Source organism: Peromyscus maniculatus, chromosome 8 (genome assembly GCF_049852395.1).
Source record: "Peromyscus maniculatus bairdii isolate BWxNUB_F1_BW_parent chromosome 8, HU_Pman_BW_mat_3.1, whole genome shotgun sequence".
NCBI lineage: Eukaryota > Metazoa > Chordata > Mammalia > Rodentia > Cricetidae > Peromyscus > Peromyscus maniculatus.
This window is the reverse complement of record NC_134859.1, coordinates 74811564-74827114: the sequence shown is the minus strand read 5'-3', so window position 1 is coordinate 74827114 and position 15551 is coordinate 74811564. Positions and strand designations below refer to the sequence as shown.

General features: G+C 51.9%; 1 protein-coding gene across 1 annotated transcript; it reads left to right on the top strand.

Annotated features, from left to right (window-relative positions):
- Window positions 1-5903: 5903 nt before the first annotated feature.
- Epx (eosinophil peroxidase) lies at window positions 5904-15529 on the top strand. Its single transcript, XM_006998473.3, has 13 exons — window positions 5904-6068; window positions 6182-6275; window positions 6447-6622; window positions 6792-6909; window positions 7000-7129; window positions 8695-8901; window positions 9783-10101; window positions 11485-11645; window positions 11977-12232; window positions 12725-12895; window positions 13709-13946; window positions 14640-14852; window positions 15147-15529. The coding sequence occupies exons 1-12, from the start codon at window positions 5993-5995 to the stop codon at window positions 14839-14841; spliced, it is 2148 nt and encodes a 715-aa protein (XP_006998535.1). The 5' UTR covers window positions 5904-5992; the 3' UTR covers window positions 14842-14852; window positions 15147-15529.
- Window positions 15530-15551: the final 22 nt, after the last annotated feature.

The following is a 15551-nucleotide window of genomic DNA, read 5'->3' as shown; positions in this document are numbered from 1 at the left end:
CAAGTTCAAGGCTAGCCTGGGCTACATGAAACCCTGTTTCAAACTAGACAAACAATAGTTGTTATAAATGATGATAAAGCAGTACTCATAAAGTGGAGGAGATGGAATTCGATTTCCTTTTAATTCTGTTGTTCTATATGAAGACTAGCATTTTAATTAATATTTAAGTTTAAAACAGTGTGTGAAAACTGTGTCTTTTGGGGGGAGCTTTAGAGACAGAGTTTCTCTGTGTAACAGCCTTGGCTGTCCTGGAACTCACTCTGTAGACGAGGCTGGCCTCGAACTCACAGAGATCTGCCTGCCTTTACCTCCCCAGTGCTGGGATTAAAGGCATGCACCACCACCACCTGGCTGAAAACTGTATTTTTTTTTTTTTTGGTTTTTTGAGACAGGATTTCTCTGTGTAGCTTTGCGCCTTTCCTGGGACTCACTTGGTAGCCCAGGCTGGCCTCAAACTCACAGAGATCCGCCTGGCTCTGCCTCCGAGTGCTGGGATTAAAGGCGTGCGCCACCACCGCCCGGCTGAAAACTGTATTTTTAAAATATTTATCTTTATTAATTTTTAATTTCTTGTATATATACATGTCTGCGTGTGGGTATATGAGTGCAGGTGCCCTTGGAATCCAGAAGAGGGCATTGGATCTGGAGCTGGAGTTACAGGCAGTTCTGAGCTGTGGAATGTGGGTGCTGGAAACTGAACTCAGGTGCCCTGGAAGAGCAGTACATACTCATAACTCCTGAGCCATCTCTCCAGCCCTTCAAACTGTATCATTAAGCACAATTTACTTCACATCTGAATATTTCACTAGTTTATTTATGTCTTCAAGCTTGAGCTGCTGCTTCTCTTTAAACTCTTACTTGTTTCTGAGATAGTCCTGTGTAGCTCAGGTTGATCTTGGATTTTCTCAGTCTCCCATGTGCCGGGGTGACAGGCGTGTGCTGGGGTGACAGGCGTGTGCTGGGATGACAGGTATGTGCCGGGGTGACAGGCGTGTGCCGGGGTGACAGGCGTGTGCCGGGGTGACAGGCGTGTGCTGGGGTGACATGTGTGTGCTGGGATGACAGGTATGTGCCGGGGTGACAGGAGTGTGCCGGGGTGACAGATGTGTGCCGTGGTGACAGGTGTGTGCGGGGTGACAGGTGTGTTCTGGGGTGACAGGCGTGTGCCGGGGTGACAGGCGTGTGCCGGGGTGACAGGTGTGTGCTGTGGTGACAGGTGTGTGCCACCACACCTGGTATAATAATTGCTGACTTTAAATCTAAAGAGCAAATTGAGAAAATGTGCCGATGTATTGAACACTGAACCTGCTGTGGTAAGCCAGGAGTGGTGGCACACGCCTGTAACGTCAGGATTTGGGAGGTTGAGGCAGGAGTTACAAGCCAGCCTAGGCTACATTAGAGTTTGTCCCAAACACCATAACCAACAATGACAAAGTTCAACTGTATGGAGATATTTCCTCTTAATTTAAGACACACTACTTTAATTAAAAAATACATTAATCCATGATATTTTCCTGTCATATAGTTAGTATGTTTGTATGTATGTATGCATGTATGTGTTTATTTATTTCCAGACAGAGTCCATGCATTTCAGACTGACCTCAAACTCCCTGTGAAGCTGAGGCCGACCTTGGATTCCAGATGCTCCTGCCAAAAACCAACCAACCAACCAAACAAACAAACAAAATTCCAGGCAGTGGTGGCTCACGCCTGTAATCCTAGCACTCGGGAGGCAGAGCCAGGCAGATCTCTGAGTTCGAGGCCAACCTGGTCTACAGAGAGAGATCCAGGACAGGTGCCAAAACTACACAGAGAAACCCTGTCTCGAAAAAACAAAACAAAACAAAAAAACAAACAGATGCTCCTGCCTCCACTTTCTAAGTGCTAAGATTACAGGCGTGTGCCACCATACATCCAGCTAGCGTGTGTGTGTATATGTGTGTATGTGTGTATATATAGGTATGTATATATGTATGTGTGTATGTGTGTATATATAGGTGTGTATATATAGGTGTGTATGTGTGTGTATATATAGGTGTGTATATATATGTATGTGTCTATGTGTATGTGTGTATATATGTGTGTGTATATATAGGTGTGTATGTGTGTATATATAGGTGTGTATGTATATGTGTGTATATATAGGTGTGTATGTGTGTATATATAGGTGTGTATGTGTGTGTGTATATATAGGTGTGTATTGTGTTATGTGCATATGTATATGTGTGTATATAGGTGTGTATGTGTGTGTATATATATAGGTGTGTATATATGTATGGGTGTATGTGTATACACATGTATGTTTTACTGGCATGATTATATACACAAAGATCAATGAAAGAAAACTTCCACACATTTCTGGCCATTATTATTCATTTTATTTAATGAGCATCACTCGAATTATTTTAATGGGTAGAGGAGGATACTGAAGAAGGTCTTAGTGTCTGATATACTTAGTTGCCATTGGACAAAACTTGGCCACAAGGAAAATAACAAAACCCAGTGAGGTCCCATGAGAAAAGGCCCATGGGGGAAGGCATGGGGACCCATGACCCTTGCCTATACTCCCCTTCTGGTCCTATCCTCTTTTGGTCCCTTCTGATTATTTTGACTGCAGACAAAAGTCAAGGTCAGAGCAGATCACCACGAGCACGTGAGGACCCTGTCTGTCCGTCAGACCTGTGTCTTTAGTGAAGGCCACAGTGGGTACCTAGGCTGGAGAATCTCATTGAGGGCTCCCTTCATCACTGTCCCACCCGGTAGGTTTGAGTGCCCCTAGTCCAGAGAACGAGGGGCTGACACCCCCACTTTGGAGGCCTCCCTTTTAGAGATCCAGCCCTGAAGGATCTGAGGAGCTTTTGCGTTCTTCAACCTCCCACCAGGCTGAAGTCAATGGCTGCCTGAGGGGCAGTGGGTGAGAATTTAATAAAGGCAACAAGGTGTTGTGGCTGTGTGGAGAGACCTCCCCGAACAAGACCACCACAGAGCCGATGTCCGATGCAAAACACACAGGGGTTTATTGATAACAAGCAAACCCAGGCTTGGTCTGTGTTCAACACTCAACACAGCAGGTGGAGGAGGATGGCCCTGAGCTCTCAGGGTGAGGAGTTTTTAAAGGGTGGTACAAGCCTTAGCATCATATGATTGGGTGAGGGTGTGTAACCTTTGAATTTACTGGTTGGGGGTTACAGTTATCATTTTGGGGCAGGCCTGGACAAGTCCCAGGCTTTGTCCTTGAGCTGCCATGGGGGCTGGCTGGCCCAGCACGTACTGACTGTGGGGCTGACTCAGTGGCCCAGGCTCTGTCCTTGAGCTGCCGTAGAGGCTGGCTGGCCTCACATGTTCACATTGACCCATGTACATAGCTCTAAGTTGGTGAGGGGTCCCAGACAGTAAACAACTGGCTGAACCTTGAGCAGTCAGAGTACATGCAGAAAGGGAGCTACTGCAAGGACTAAGTCTTTTGTTCATGGCCCTCCCAGAAACTGCTTGCTTAAGTCTCAGGAAACTGAAATTGAGGCCTGATCTCTGAGAGAAGACTGAGCAGCCTGTTATGGCATCTGTTTGGTCCTTTCAGAGGCTTCTTCAATGCACTGCTGTGCCGGACACTGTGGTAGCATGTCATGTGTGTTCCCTGACAGCTCCCCCAGGCAGCTATGGAAAACCCCCACTTCAGGAGAAGGCCACCTTTGGGTGGCACCTTGCCTACAGGACAGTGGGGTTATACCAGTAGTTTTGGGGCGCTTTTTTGAGCTGCTCTCAGTGGGCTTCTTGGAGCTGAATGAGGGATTTCGGCCCCGGCTTGACTTGGAAGGAATCAGATATGGCCTCCTGGAGGGAGCTGGGTAAAAAAAGGTGGGGTGGGGTGGGGTTGAAAGCAATCAGAGGGTGGGATTAGAAGATTAGCAAGGCTGGGGCCTAGGGACAGGGTCCCATGGGAGGGTGGCTGAATGTAAGTTGAAGGGAACACTTAGCTCCAGGGGTTAGGGAAGCCACATGACAGGCCACGCTTCGCCTTCAGTCTCCTGCGTGAACTTTTACCTGCCAATCCAGACCCAAGGACCAGCTTTAGCAAGGCCTCCAGAACGTGTCTCCCGTGGTCAAACTTGTAAGGTCCCTTTGGGGGAGGGGGGTCCCTGCTTATCTATTACCTCATCATTAAACTGAGCAGTCAATAAGCTCAAATCCTTAAGATAGCCAAATAGCACCGATGTAGCATCTAGGGCTGGGTCTAGAGCTCAGGGCTCCGTCCCTCGCTCGTCCCCAAGCCCATCGCTGCCGCCCATGGCTATGGCCACTCTCGTCCAACTGCCTGCTGCTAAAGACCTAGCGGCTCCTGTGGGGTAAAGCAGACCAGTGTGGCAACCTGGTGCACTCAGTTCCAGCCCGGGGCATCTTGAGGGGAAGGGAAGGGAATCTGTGCACATTATCGTTCAAAGTCTCTGGGGATCACTGCTCTGGCTCGCAAGTTTGGAAACTGAGGTCCGTGTCAACAGGGCACCTGGTAGACCTTCATCCTTCCCTGTAACATTTTATGCCTGGGCACACAGGTCGAGACCTCTGTTGAAGGCGGGAGATAAGATAGGGGAGGCCCCGTTAACTGGAGCTTGTGAAAGGGGGGTTGCCAAAGCGAAGTGGCTGTTTCAGGAGCAACTGCTGAGGCCAGTCGGTCGGCAGTGGAGAGAGCATGGCTGTGGGAGGGGGGGGGGCAGGGGAAGGCACTGTGCAGGTTGAGGGGGGGGGGCAGGGGTTGAAGAGCCTGGGAAGAGTCTGGTGGGGTCTAGAAGGTCCAGGGTCTGCAATGACGAGGGGATGGACATGGCCTCCTGAGGAGAGCGGGGTAGGCTGGTTGTGGGCACAGCGGTGGTGGCTTTGGAGCCTCGTCCAGAGATGACCATGAGCTGTCCAGGCACATGGGGATGGGGTCACCAGGCTCCTCCAGAGAAGGGCCGGTCAGGAGGAAAGGCTTGGAGGTGTGAAGAGGCTGGGGCCGAAGGGCTGAGTTTGGGACCGAGGACGAGGGAATGGGAAGTCCACCCAAGAGCTCCCTGCCAGTGGGGGAGCCGGATTGAGACCCAGGTCCGTCTGGCCTAGTGCAGCAGCAAGCCGTGTTAGTCCAGCCCACAGTAGCACACACTAAAGCCACCACTGCTGTGCAGGGAGAAAAGATCAGGGATCTCCCTGAGCCGCAGCGGGCCTTGCTTGAGCTCTGGGTAGGATGCTACCAGAGGTTCACTCGCTATGAGCCTTACCTGGGACACCTCTGGCAGAGATCCTTCTCTGGCAGCTTGGAGGGAGCTGGTAGCACTAGAGAGGTAAGGGGGGGGGGCGAGAGAACTGAATCATTGACCATTCATTCACTCTACAAGTATTTAACAAGCACCTACTAGATGAAGCCTTGTGCTGAGTATGGGGGATATGACAGGAAGTCCAGATCCCATTTCTGCCCTGATGAGGGAAGAAAGGAGCCTTTCCAAACATCCACCCAACTCCTATTTTAGGGGTGTGGAAATGAGGAGTGACTTCCCCAAGCCGCAATTAGTGATGGGGCCGAGCCCTGTGTTCTTGTTGGGACCTTGGCCATCCATTATTCACTGGGCGCCATCGACAACCCCAGCGCTGCTTGGACTGTGGGAAAAGGGCACCCATGGACCCAAGAGTAGAGGTGGGTGTGGAACAAGGGGGTGGGTGGTGAGGGGAACTAAGAGGGATGGACAGTGTCCCCATGCTGGTGAGGAATAAAGCAGATGGAGAGTGTCAATCACACAACTCTCCTGACAACCAGAGCGATGTTCTGGAGCTCCGCCTCAGGGGCTGGGCTTCTGAAGGCAGAGACCTGCCCCCTCTACCCCAGGATGGTATATAAAGTCTTCTCGTTCCTTCCAGAGAAGAGTGAGCATCTCCGGTCCTCTGGGGGAGAAAGGAGCGGGAGACTCGCTGGGGAGTCTGTGGTATCCTTTGCCCGCTCAGCTGAAGCAGGGATTCTGCTTGCATGATGCAGCAGCTGCTACTGGCCCTGATAGGGGCCACATTCATCCTTACCCAACCCTCTGAGGGCACCGCCCCAGGTAAGAGCGCCTTGGACACCAAGGCAGAAGATTGGTGTGGAGGGGAAAGCGTTTAGATCTGGGGACTCTGTGGCTCCCTTGAACACTGAGTGCCCATCCATGCCTTTGACCAGCTTCCCCCAGTCAAGTGGAGGATTCAGTCCTTCGAGACTGCATAACAGAGGCCAAGTTGCTGGTGGATGCTGCCTATAACTGGACACAGAAGAGGTGGGCTTGGGACTGACTGGGGCTAGCCCAGCCTGGGAGGCTCAGTGAGGGAGGACGGGCTCTTGGCAAAGTCATCTCCTCCAACCTGAACCCCTGCTGGGCTGAGACTCTGCTGGTAGCCTGAGCCTTCCTCCAGCCTCCTCTTCCTCCTCCCCCCCCTCCCCGAGACAGCATCAAGCAGCGCCTTCGCAGCGGCTCGGCCAGCCCCATGGACCTCCTGGCCTACTTCAAGCAGCCAGTAGCAGCCACCAAAAGAGTTGTTCAGGCTGCCGATTATATGCACGTGGCCTTAGGGCTGCTAGAAGAGAAGCTTCAGGCGCAGGGATCCAGGCCCTTCAATGTCACTGGTACTGTGTTTCCCATGGAGCCCCCCAAGGCCTGCCCTAGCCTGGGAGTAGAAGAAGAAAGCCAGATGTGGGAGGTGGGGTGGAAAGCGATGTTAGAGATGACAAAGGGATGGACCTGACCAGCCCAGGAAAGAACTAGGACTCTGGACTCTGCCCCCCTCCTCCGCAGATGTGCTCACAGAACCACAGTTGCGCCTGCTGTCCCAGACCAGTGGCTGCGCTCTCCAGGACCCGGTGGAGAAGTGCAGCAATAAGTACCGCACCATCACAGGAAGATGTAACAACAAGTGGGTATCGGGGGTGGGGGGGGCTGCCTTTGCTCCCCACTCCCTCTCAGGCCCTGCACCCCGCTGACACCTACCCCTTCACTACCACAGGAAGAGGCCCTGGCTGGGAGCCTCCAACCAAGCCCTGGCCCGCTGGCTGCCCGCTGAGTATGAAGATCACAGGTCGCTCCCCTTCGGCTGGACGCCCAGCAAGAGGCGCAATGGCTTCTTCCTCCCTCTTGTGAGTTGCAGTGGGGGGGGGGGCGTCTGGAAAATGCTTCTCTTGCCAATGCAGAGGGGGAAATACGGCCCTGAGTCATCAGGCATGTGGAGCTCGGGCCTGGGCTGTCCCACTGACCTGCTGAGTGACTTTGTGGGGGGCGAATACCCCTTATTCCTGAGTCTCAGTTTCTTCACCTGAAAGTAGAAAAATCTAAGCTTGTGTGAATGGAAATGAAGTCCTTGGCATAAACAGCTGTATTAGACCACGATCTATGGTACCTGTGCTACCTGTTATGGAATGTTGTTTTTTTTGTTTTCATGGTTGAACAGGTGTCAAAGCATCTCTCTTTCCTTTTCTGCGTGCGCGTGCGCGCGCATGTGTGTGTGTGTGTGTGTGTGTGTGTGTGTGTGTGTGTGTGATGTGTATGTCTCTGTGTGTACAGGTGTGCACAGACATGGGGAGGTCAGAGAAAGACATTGGATGTCTTCCTTTATTGATCCCACCATTATATATATATATATATATATATATGTATATATGTATGTATGTATGTATGTATGTATGTATGTATGTATTTATTTATTTATTTATTTATTTATTTATTTATTTATTTATTTATTTATTTATTGGGGGAGGCAAGGTCTCCTACGCAGCCTGAAGCTTGCTGTTACATGTAAGATGATTGGACAGTGAGCTACTGGGATTGGCCTGTCTTGGCCCTCAATATATGGGCTACAGGCCCATGTAGCCAAGCTTGGTTCTGGAATTTGAAGTCAGGTCATAGCAAGCATTCTTACCCATTAAGTCATCTCCCGGTGCCTTTGTTTATTTTTTGAGACAAGGTCTTATGCTATAGTCTGTTCTGGCCTGAACTTAGGATGTAACCCAGGCTGGTCTCAAACTCACGGCAATCCCCATACCTCCGCTTCCTAGGGCTGGGGTAATAGGTGTGAGACTCCATGTTTAGGCCAAAGTATCGTCCTAAATATAAAGTTCTATGCATCTGTGAATCTGTGATCTGCAATTCTACATTTGTCAACTTTCTATTGTTATATTAATATAACAGTTTCCTACCTGTCTTAATATTAATATATTTAATTTTCTTCAGTTGATTCATCTGTCTATTGAGCTCTCTATTTATTATCTGTCACCTTAGTCTTGTATCTGAAGACCATCAGTTCTCTAACCTATCTGTCTACACACCGACCTCACCTTTATGGGAGGGCAAGGTGAGGCTGGCCTGCGGTCTGGACCAGCTCCCTCTCATCTGTTGAGATGGGATCTTTCTGTGTAGCTCAGATTGGCGTGTGACTCACTGAACTAACAATCCTCCTGCCTCAGCCTCACAAATCCTGGGATTATAGGCATGCGCCACCAGAAGCCTCAGGCCAAGTGCTAGGCTGTCCTTCTGGGAATGACAACCACCACCAGAGGGGGCTACATCTCTAAGACCAGGAGAGGAAGGGGTGGATGGAAAACTGTCAGCTCTGGCAGGAGACTGGCACTCCCTGAGTCCTGGGTTAGACCCAGCACCTGGCCCAGATCATGAGCCCGGACTCAGGCTGACCCTACTTCTCCACCAGGTCCGAGCCGTCTCCAATCAGATCGTGCGCTTCCCCAGCACGAAGCTGACCTCCGATCGGGGCCGGTCCCTCATGTTCATGCAGTGGGGCCAGTTCATCGACCATGATTTGGACTTCACCCCAGAGTCCCCAGCCAGAGTGGCCTTCACTGTGGGTGTGGACTGTGAGAAGACCTGTGCCCAGCTGCCTCCCTGCTTCCCCATCAAGGTACCCCTCAGTCAACCTTCTAGGTCCCAGAAAGATGGATATGGGGGAATCTGGGAGAAATAAGCCCCATCCAGACACCAAGAAACACAGATGCCCCTGCTTGTGTGTATTGGAGGGGTTGGGGATGGCTGGGCTCTATTGGAGTTTCATGGAGGAGACATATCAGAGACAGGCCTTGACCCATGGGGTCTGACTCCAGCAGAGGAGGCCTCTGGGCCCTACAGTTCTTGCAAATCCTAGGGTTGGGCTATGAGCAGTGTCCTCCTCTAGGCTGGGAGGCAAGAATAGTGTAGGGCACTAGGTAAGAAAACAGAGAATTCAGGGAGCAGAATCTCCTCTGGGAAGGGGGACTCTCTCTCTCTCTGATACACACACACACACACACACACACACACACACACACACACACCTACAAGTTTGCTTGCTTGCAGTGGGTAGAGAGGCACTCAGAGGGGGCTGTGTGTCAGCAAAACCCCTTTCCTCCAGCCTTGGTACAGGGGCACACCCTGAGTGGAGCCTTCTAGATCTTCATAGCACAACATTAGCATTTGGCTTGCATAGCAAGCCCAGCAAATGCTGCCTCCCTTGAGCATTGCTTAACTGCACATGTAACACTTGTCTCTCAGAGGCTCACTCTCTCCTCCAGGTAGACGAAGCTCTTCATCATTTCAAAAGCTTCATCCAGGGTGGGGAGGTTCATCTCAGGGGCAGAGCATTTGCCTAGCAGGCACAAAGGCCCAGGGTTGAGTCTGGGTGAGTCCTGGAGGACTTCCTGAACTAGGGAAGTTTTGTGCAATGTCAAAAATGAATGGGGGGGGTACCCCAGATTAGTGAGCCTGATACAGGGAAGTCCCAGAGTCACGGAGTGCTCTTCACTCTAGATCCCACCCAATGACCCCCGCATCAAGAACCAGCGTGACTGCATCCCTTTCTTCCGCTCCGCACCGGCATGCCCCCAAAACAAGAACAAAGTCCGCAACCAGATCAACGCCCTTACATCCTTCGTGGATGCCAGCATGGTGTACGGCAGCGAGGTCTCCCTTGCCCTGAGGCTCCGCAATCGGACCAACTACTGGGGACTGCTGGCCACCAACCAGCGTTTCCAGGACAATGGCCGAGCCCTAATGCCCTTCGACAACCTACGTGAGGACCCTTGTCTCCTCACCAACCGCTCTGCGCGCATCCCCTGCTTCCTGGCAGGTCAGTCTGCGGGGGAGTTGGAGTCTTCCTAAGGATGGAGGGGCATGATGGGGTGTGGTGAGGAAACACTGCTTGGGAGTTCAGGGGATCCTCAGTATGGGGGCACACCATAGGCACACCAGATCTGTGCAGTCATTGGGAAAGCAGCTAAGTGGGAATGGGTCCCTTTGCCTATCCCCTGGGTGTGGTCTTTGGTGTCTCCGGTGATGAGCAGCTCACCACCTGAACGGCAGGCACGCCAGCCAGCTATAGGAAGTGCCCTTTTATTTTGATTCAGTATCTGCCCATTGCTTTTAGTCACGCTACTGGGACCTTAGAGAAGGAAGAGGCTGATTCCTTCCCCCTGCAAGAGAAAGGGACCATCTCTTTAGTTACCTGAAAGTAACTGTTACCTGTACCTCACTTTTTAATTCTTTAGGTGGTTTTCTTATCCCACGCCTCCCTTCTTGCTATAAAGTCATTCATTTATGTGGTACCTTCCTCCTGATGTAGTTTGCATTCTGTTCATAGTCCTTACCCCTGCCTTCCTGAGTGATTTATGGTGATGCCAGTAATCACTTCTGGGTATTTAAGATGTCCAGTTGGGCCATCCCTGAACCTCACAGCAGCAAAAGGCAGGAAATATTATCCTCAACTTAAAGATGGGAGGCTGAGACCCAGGAAAGATGCCTGTGTCCAAGAAAGCGGCGTTTTGAGGGCAAAGCCTGTATTGGGACAAAGTGGAGCTCCCAGACCTCTGTATGCTCCGCCCCACTGTCTAACTAAAACTCATTCCTAAAGGGTTGTACAACTATGTATTCTGGGGGAGCAGCGTGTACCTTCATCAGAGATCTCCAGGAGCTCAGATCTTCTGTGGGAGGGCTGGGTGAGAAGCCAGGGGGGTGGCTGAACTTGTCCTGCCCTGCCTATGGGGAAGGTCTGGGTACAAAAATGAGCCCTGTCCAATGTGCCTGCTCCCCTGTTTCCTGGGAAGGGCAGCATGACATAAAATTCAAATGTGGAAACAGGTAGAGCCCTTAGTGGAGAAGCAGATGCAGACAGGTGGCGTGTAGTCCCAAGGTCAAGGTTCCCAGGGTCGTCTCCCACCATGCGTGGTCAGGGCTGTGGATCTGGTCTTCTTGTAGGAGAGAATCACCAGGCAAGGAGACCAGCACCTGCTCTGTGTATCTCCCTTAGTCCTAACCTGGTCCAGCCGCGTAGGGACCCAGGAGCCCACAGTGCTCTCTGTCGTGGGGAGGACAGTGTTGGTCAGTAAGGAGCCCCATGGTACAGCTGAAATGGAAACTCAGCTGCATGGAGTTCGCCTCGCCTGGTCTCTGGGTCCCAGGTCTGTTTGCCCTTCCCGAAAGCCTCTCTGATGACCCTGAACTTGGCGTTTTCAAGGTGACACCCGGTCAAGTGAAACCCCCAAACTGGCTTCCTTGCACACCCTCTTTGTGAGAGAACACAACCGACTGGCCACTGAGCTGAGGCGCCTGAATCCCCACTGGAGCGGAGATAAGCTGTACAACGAGGCCCGGAAGATCGTGGGTGCCATGGTCCAGGTAGGGAGCCCAGAGGCCGGCATGAATCTCAGGGGGTGGCTCCCAACCTTCCTGAACATGGCTTGGAGGCTGTACCTCAAGGCTGGTGGGTCTAGTTGCTTGGGGCGCATCTCTGACCCTGGTTCTGCCATTAACGGTAACCCCGCCTGTGGTATTCTCTTTGGGTTCCAATATCTCACCCTCTGATGGGAGATTAGCGCTGCTGTACTCCAAACAATGGCAATGGTCACTGCTGTACCCTAGAGGCCCTTTGACAAGCAGGAGTCAGTGCAGAGGAAAGGCGGGGCGGTGGGTTGCCCAGACAACACTCTTTCCACATCATGCCTTCCAGATCATCACCTACCGAGACTTTCTACCTCTGGTTCTGGGCAAGGCCCGCATCAGAAGGACCCTGGGTCCCTACAGAGGGTATTGCTCCAACGTGGACCCACGTGTAGCCAATGTTTTCACCCTGGCCTTCCGCTTTGGCCACACCATGCTGCAGCCTTTCATGTTCCGCCTGGACAGCCAATATCGGGCCTTAAAACGCAACGCCCATGTTCCACTTAGCTCTGCGTTCTTTGCCAGCTGGCGTATCGTATATGAAGGTGATTGGGTTTCCCAAAGGCAAAGGGGGCAAGGGTCCAAACACCCCTTCCTCAGGCTGCTGAATGCTGGCTGGGCCTCTGCAATGCCTCCCCAGGACAGCAGAAAGCAGGCAGTCATCAATGGGTCTCTCACGTCCTAAGGGAGAACGCCTTGTGCATGCTAGGAAAGTGCTCTACCATTAAACTATATCCCTGCCCCTTTTACTTTTTTTTTTTAATATAAGGGCTTTATTAAAAGTAGCCGAGGCTGGCCTTGAACTTGTGACTCTCCTGCCTTAGCCTCCTGATTAGCTAAGATTACCATCATATCTATATCATCCATATCACCAGGCCTGATAAGGGGGACATTTCTAAGGGGGGGGGCAGATTGACTTCAGAGTGGTATGTCATGGACCTGTAAGGACTCCCCTTGCAAGCTTGGCATCATGGGATGACCGCGGGAGCTTCTGAGAGGTTGGTCAAATCAGCACCTCCCTCATTCCCCGCGACCAGGTGGCATCGACCCTATCCTCCGAGGCCTCATGGCCACCCCAGCTAAGCTAAACCGGCAAGATTCCATGGTGGTAGATGAACTCCGGGACAAGCTGTTTCGGCAAGTGAGAAGGATCGGGCTGGACCTGGCGGCTCTGAACATGCAGCGCAGCCGGGACCATGGCCTTCCAGGTGAGGGGCACCTCAGACAGGGCTGTTTGGGGTTCCTCCCTTCTGACGGGAACGAGATGAGCGGTAGTGTGGAGCAGGCAAGGCCCATGTTGATGCCCCCCACAGCCCTTTGCTTGCTAACCTGGGTCATCCCCATCTGCTCTAGGGGCTCCAGCTTTAGGTTTAGCTCAGGATTAGGTCAGTGGACTAGGAGGTGAAGGGAGCGGGAAGAACTTTCCGAGCAGAGAAAAGCAACAGACTTAAAGGGCGTGGGTGACCTGGCCCTTCCCCACCGCGCTGGTCACTCGGAGAAGGAGGTTATAAAATTCTAGGGCCAAAGAAATTGCAGGGCCCTGAGGAGTGAAAGCCAAGGAGCCTGAGAGATGCGGGGTCAGACAGAATAAGATTAAGACCTCCTGCGGCTGTCTGGTGAGGACCCAGGAACCACCACAGGAGCGAAGAGAGCAGACTCTTCCGTTTATGTCATTTCCTAGTTCCAATGACCTCCAGTGGAGTTCAAAGCAGGCAGTACAGTTCCAGATGTGCTGTGACTGGGGAAGGGACTAGAGGAGACTGCAAAAGCCAGTGTCAGGGTAAAATGTGTGCAATGACCTGTAGAGAACAGTTGTTTGTGGGGAACAGAAAGTTAGTGTGGCAGTTTGAGTGTCTTCCGGCAGGGGGCGCCCGCAGCTAGAGAGGGAGGTGATCTGGTGCTGACCTGCAGAGCTCTTCTGGTCCATTCGGTAGTGACCCCAGAATATACTCTGGAGGATTTGTGGGGAGCAGCAGAAGCTAACAGGAAACTAACAGAGCTGCTTCCCGGCTCTCCTTCAGGGTACAACGCCTGGCGGCGCTTCTGCGGGCTTTCCCAGCCCCAAAACTTGGCCCAGCTCAGCCGGGTGCTAAAGAATCAGGCTTTGGCAAGGAAGTTCCTGAGTCTGTACGGGACACCCAATAACATTGATATCTGGATGGGGGCCATTGCAGAGCCTCTTCTGCCCGGGGCCCGAGTAGGGCCTCTCCTGGCTTGTCTTTTTGAGAACCAGTTCAGAAGAGCCAGAGATGGAGACAGGTAAGTGACCCCCAGCACCCGAGGGAGAGGAGAAAGACACAGCACTGTGTAACTGAACAAGGGAGACAGCACCTTTGAAAGCTTCATTTCTTGGGGCTGGAGAGATGGCTCAGTGGTTAAGAGCACAGGCTGCTGCTCTTCCAGGGGACCCTGGCTCAATTCCCAGCACCCACAGGGCAGCTCACAATTGTCTGTAGTTCCAGTTTCAGAGGGTCTGACACCCTTACACAGACATGCAGGCAGAACACCAATGCACATAAAATAAAAGTAAATCATTAAATTAAAAATGAAAAAAAGCTTCATTTCTCCCAAGGTCATAGGACCTGAGACCAGGGGGCTTCCCCATGGAAAGAAGGTCTGAGGAAAAGAAGGAGGCAAGGCTGACCCAGCCTGAGCTGGAGCCTCCTAAGGCCAGAACCGAGACTAGCCAGCTCACTGCTCTGGGTTAGTAGATCCCAGAAGGCATGGGCAAAGAACTAAATCTGGACCCGACTCCTTATTTGGATGTGGTGTATGCTTGGGTTCGAATCCTCCCCTGGCTACCTAGATTGCTATCGCCTTACTTCTGGGCAGTTCACTGGGCGGAAACTGGCAGCACTGTGTGAAAGGAATGAAACAGAACGTGCCGGGCACGTGAAAGGCGCTCACTGCACAGCGACTCCCCAGCTTTCTCACGCGTCTCTTGACCTACAGGTTCTGGTGGCAGAAGTGGGGAGTTTTCACCAAAAGACAGCGCAAAGCCCTGAGCCAGGTTTCTTTATCTCGGATTATATGTGACAATACTGGGATCACCACTGTTTCGAAGAACATCTTCGCGGCTAACATCTACCCAAGGGGTTTTGTGAGCTGTCAACGTATTCCCAAGTTGAACCTGTCAGCCTGGCGCGGCAAATGAGGCTTCAGCAGGTAAGGGGAGATCTGGAATGGTCAGGCCCTCGCATCTCTCCCTGATACAAGACATCCATCCGCTAAGCAGAGGCAATAGAACTTGTCACTAGGAACATCGTACTCTTTCCTGATGCTTTCCAAGAATGCTAGCTTCTAGGCTGATAGTCAGTTCTGGGGTCTAAGACTTTGTAGGGGGGACAGGGACAACTAGAAGTATTTAACTGTCCTCAGTTTTGCTACTAATGTACTAAAATAGCTCTTTGTCTGGATATCCAACAAACCTCCACTCACTTATTTCTGTTATTCCCACAGGATTATGCCAAGCCCTGACATCTTGGAGAGAGGGTAAGGGGGAGATCATGATGCTGCTTTCTCCTCCAAAACCATTTCCTGCTGGAGCTTTTGCGGGCTATAGCTCAGAGCTGGCTTCATTGGTTGAGAGTGCCAAGGAGGCAGTGGCAACCCTTAGATAGTAGGTTATGAATCAGCACCAGGTATGAGAGCCTATGAGTCAAGCCATGAGGCTTTGAGGCTCTAGCAAGACTGTGGGAGCGTTTCCAGCATTTTCCTGCCCCGTCCCACAGCATGACTGGAAGACCACATGGTCCCGGCTCTTCGCCATGCCACAGCCTTCCCCTGGGCCTGCACGAAGGGCCGCACTCCCTACTTGTAGCAATAAAAGAATGTTGAGGGCAGGGCCTGCTGTCTCTGTGTTGG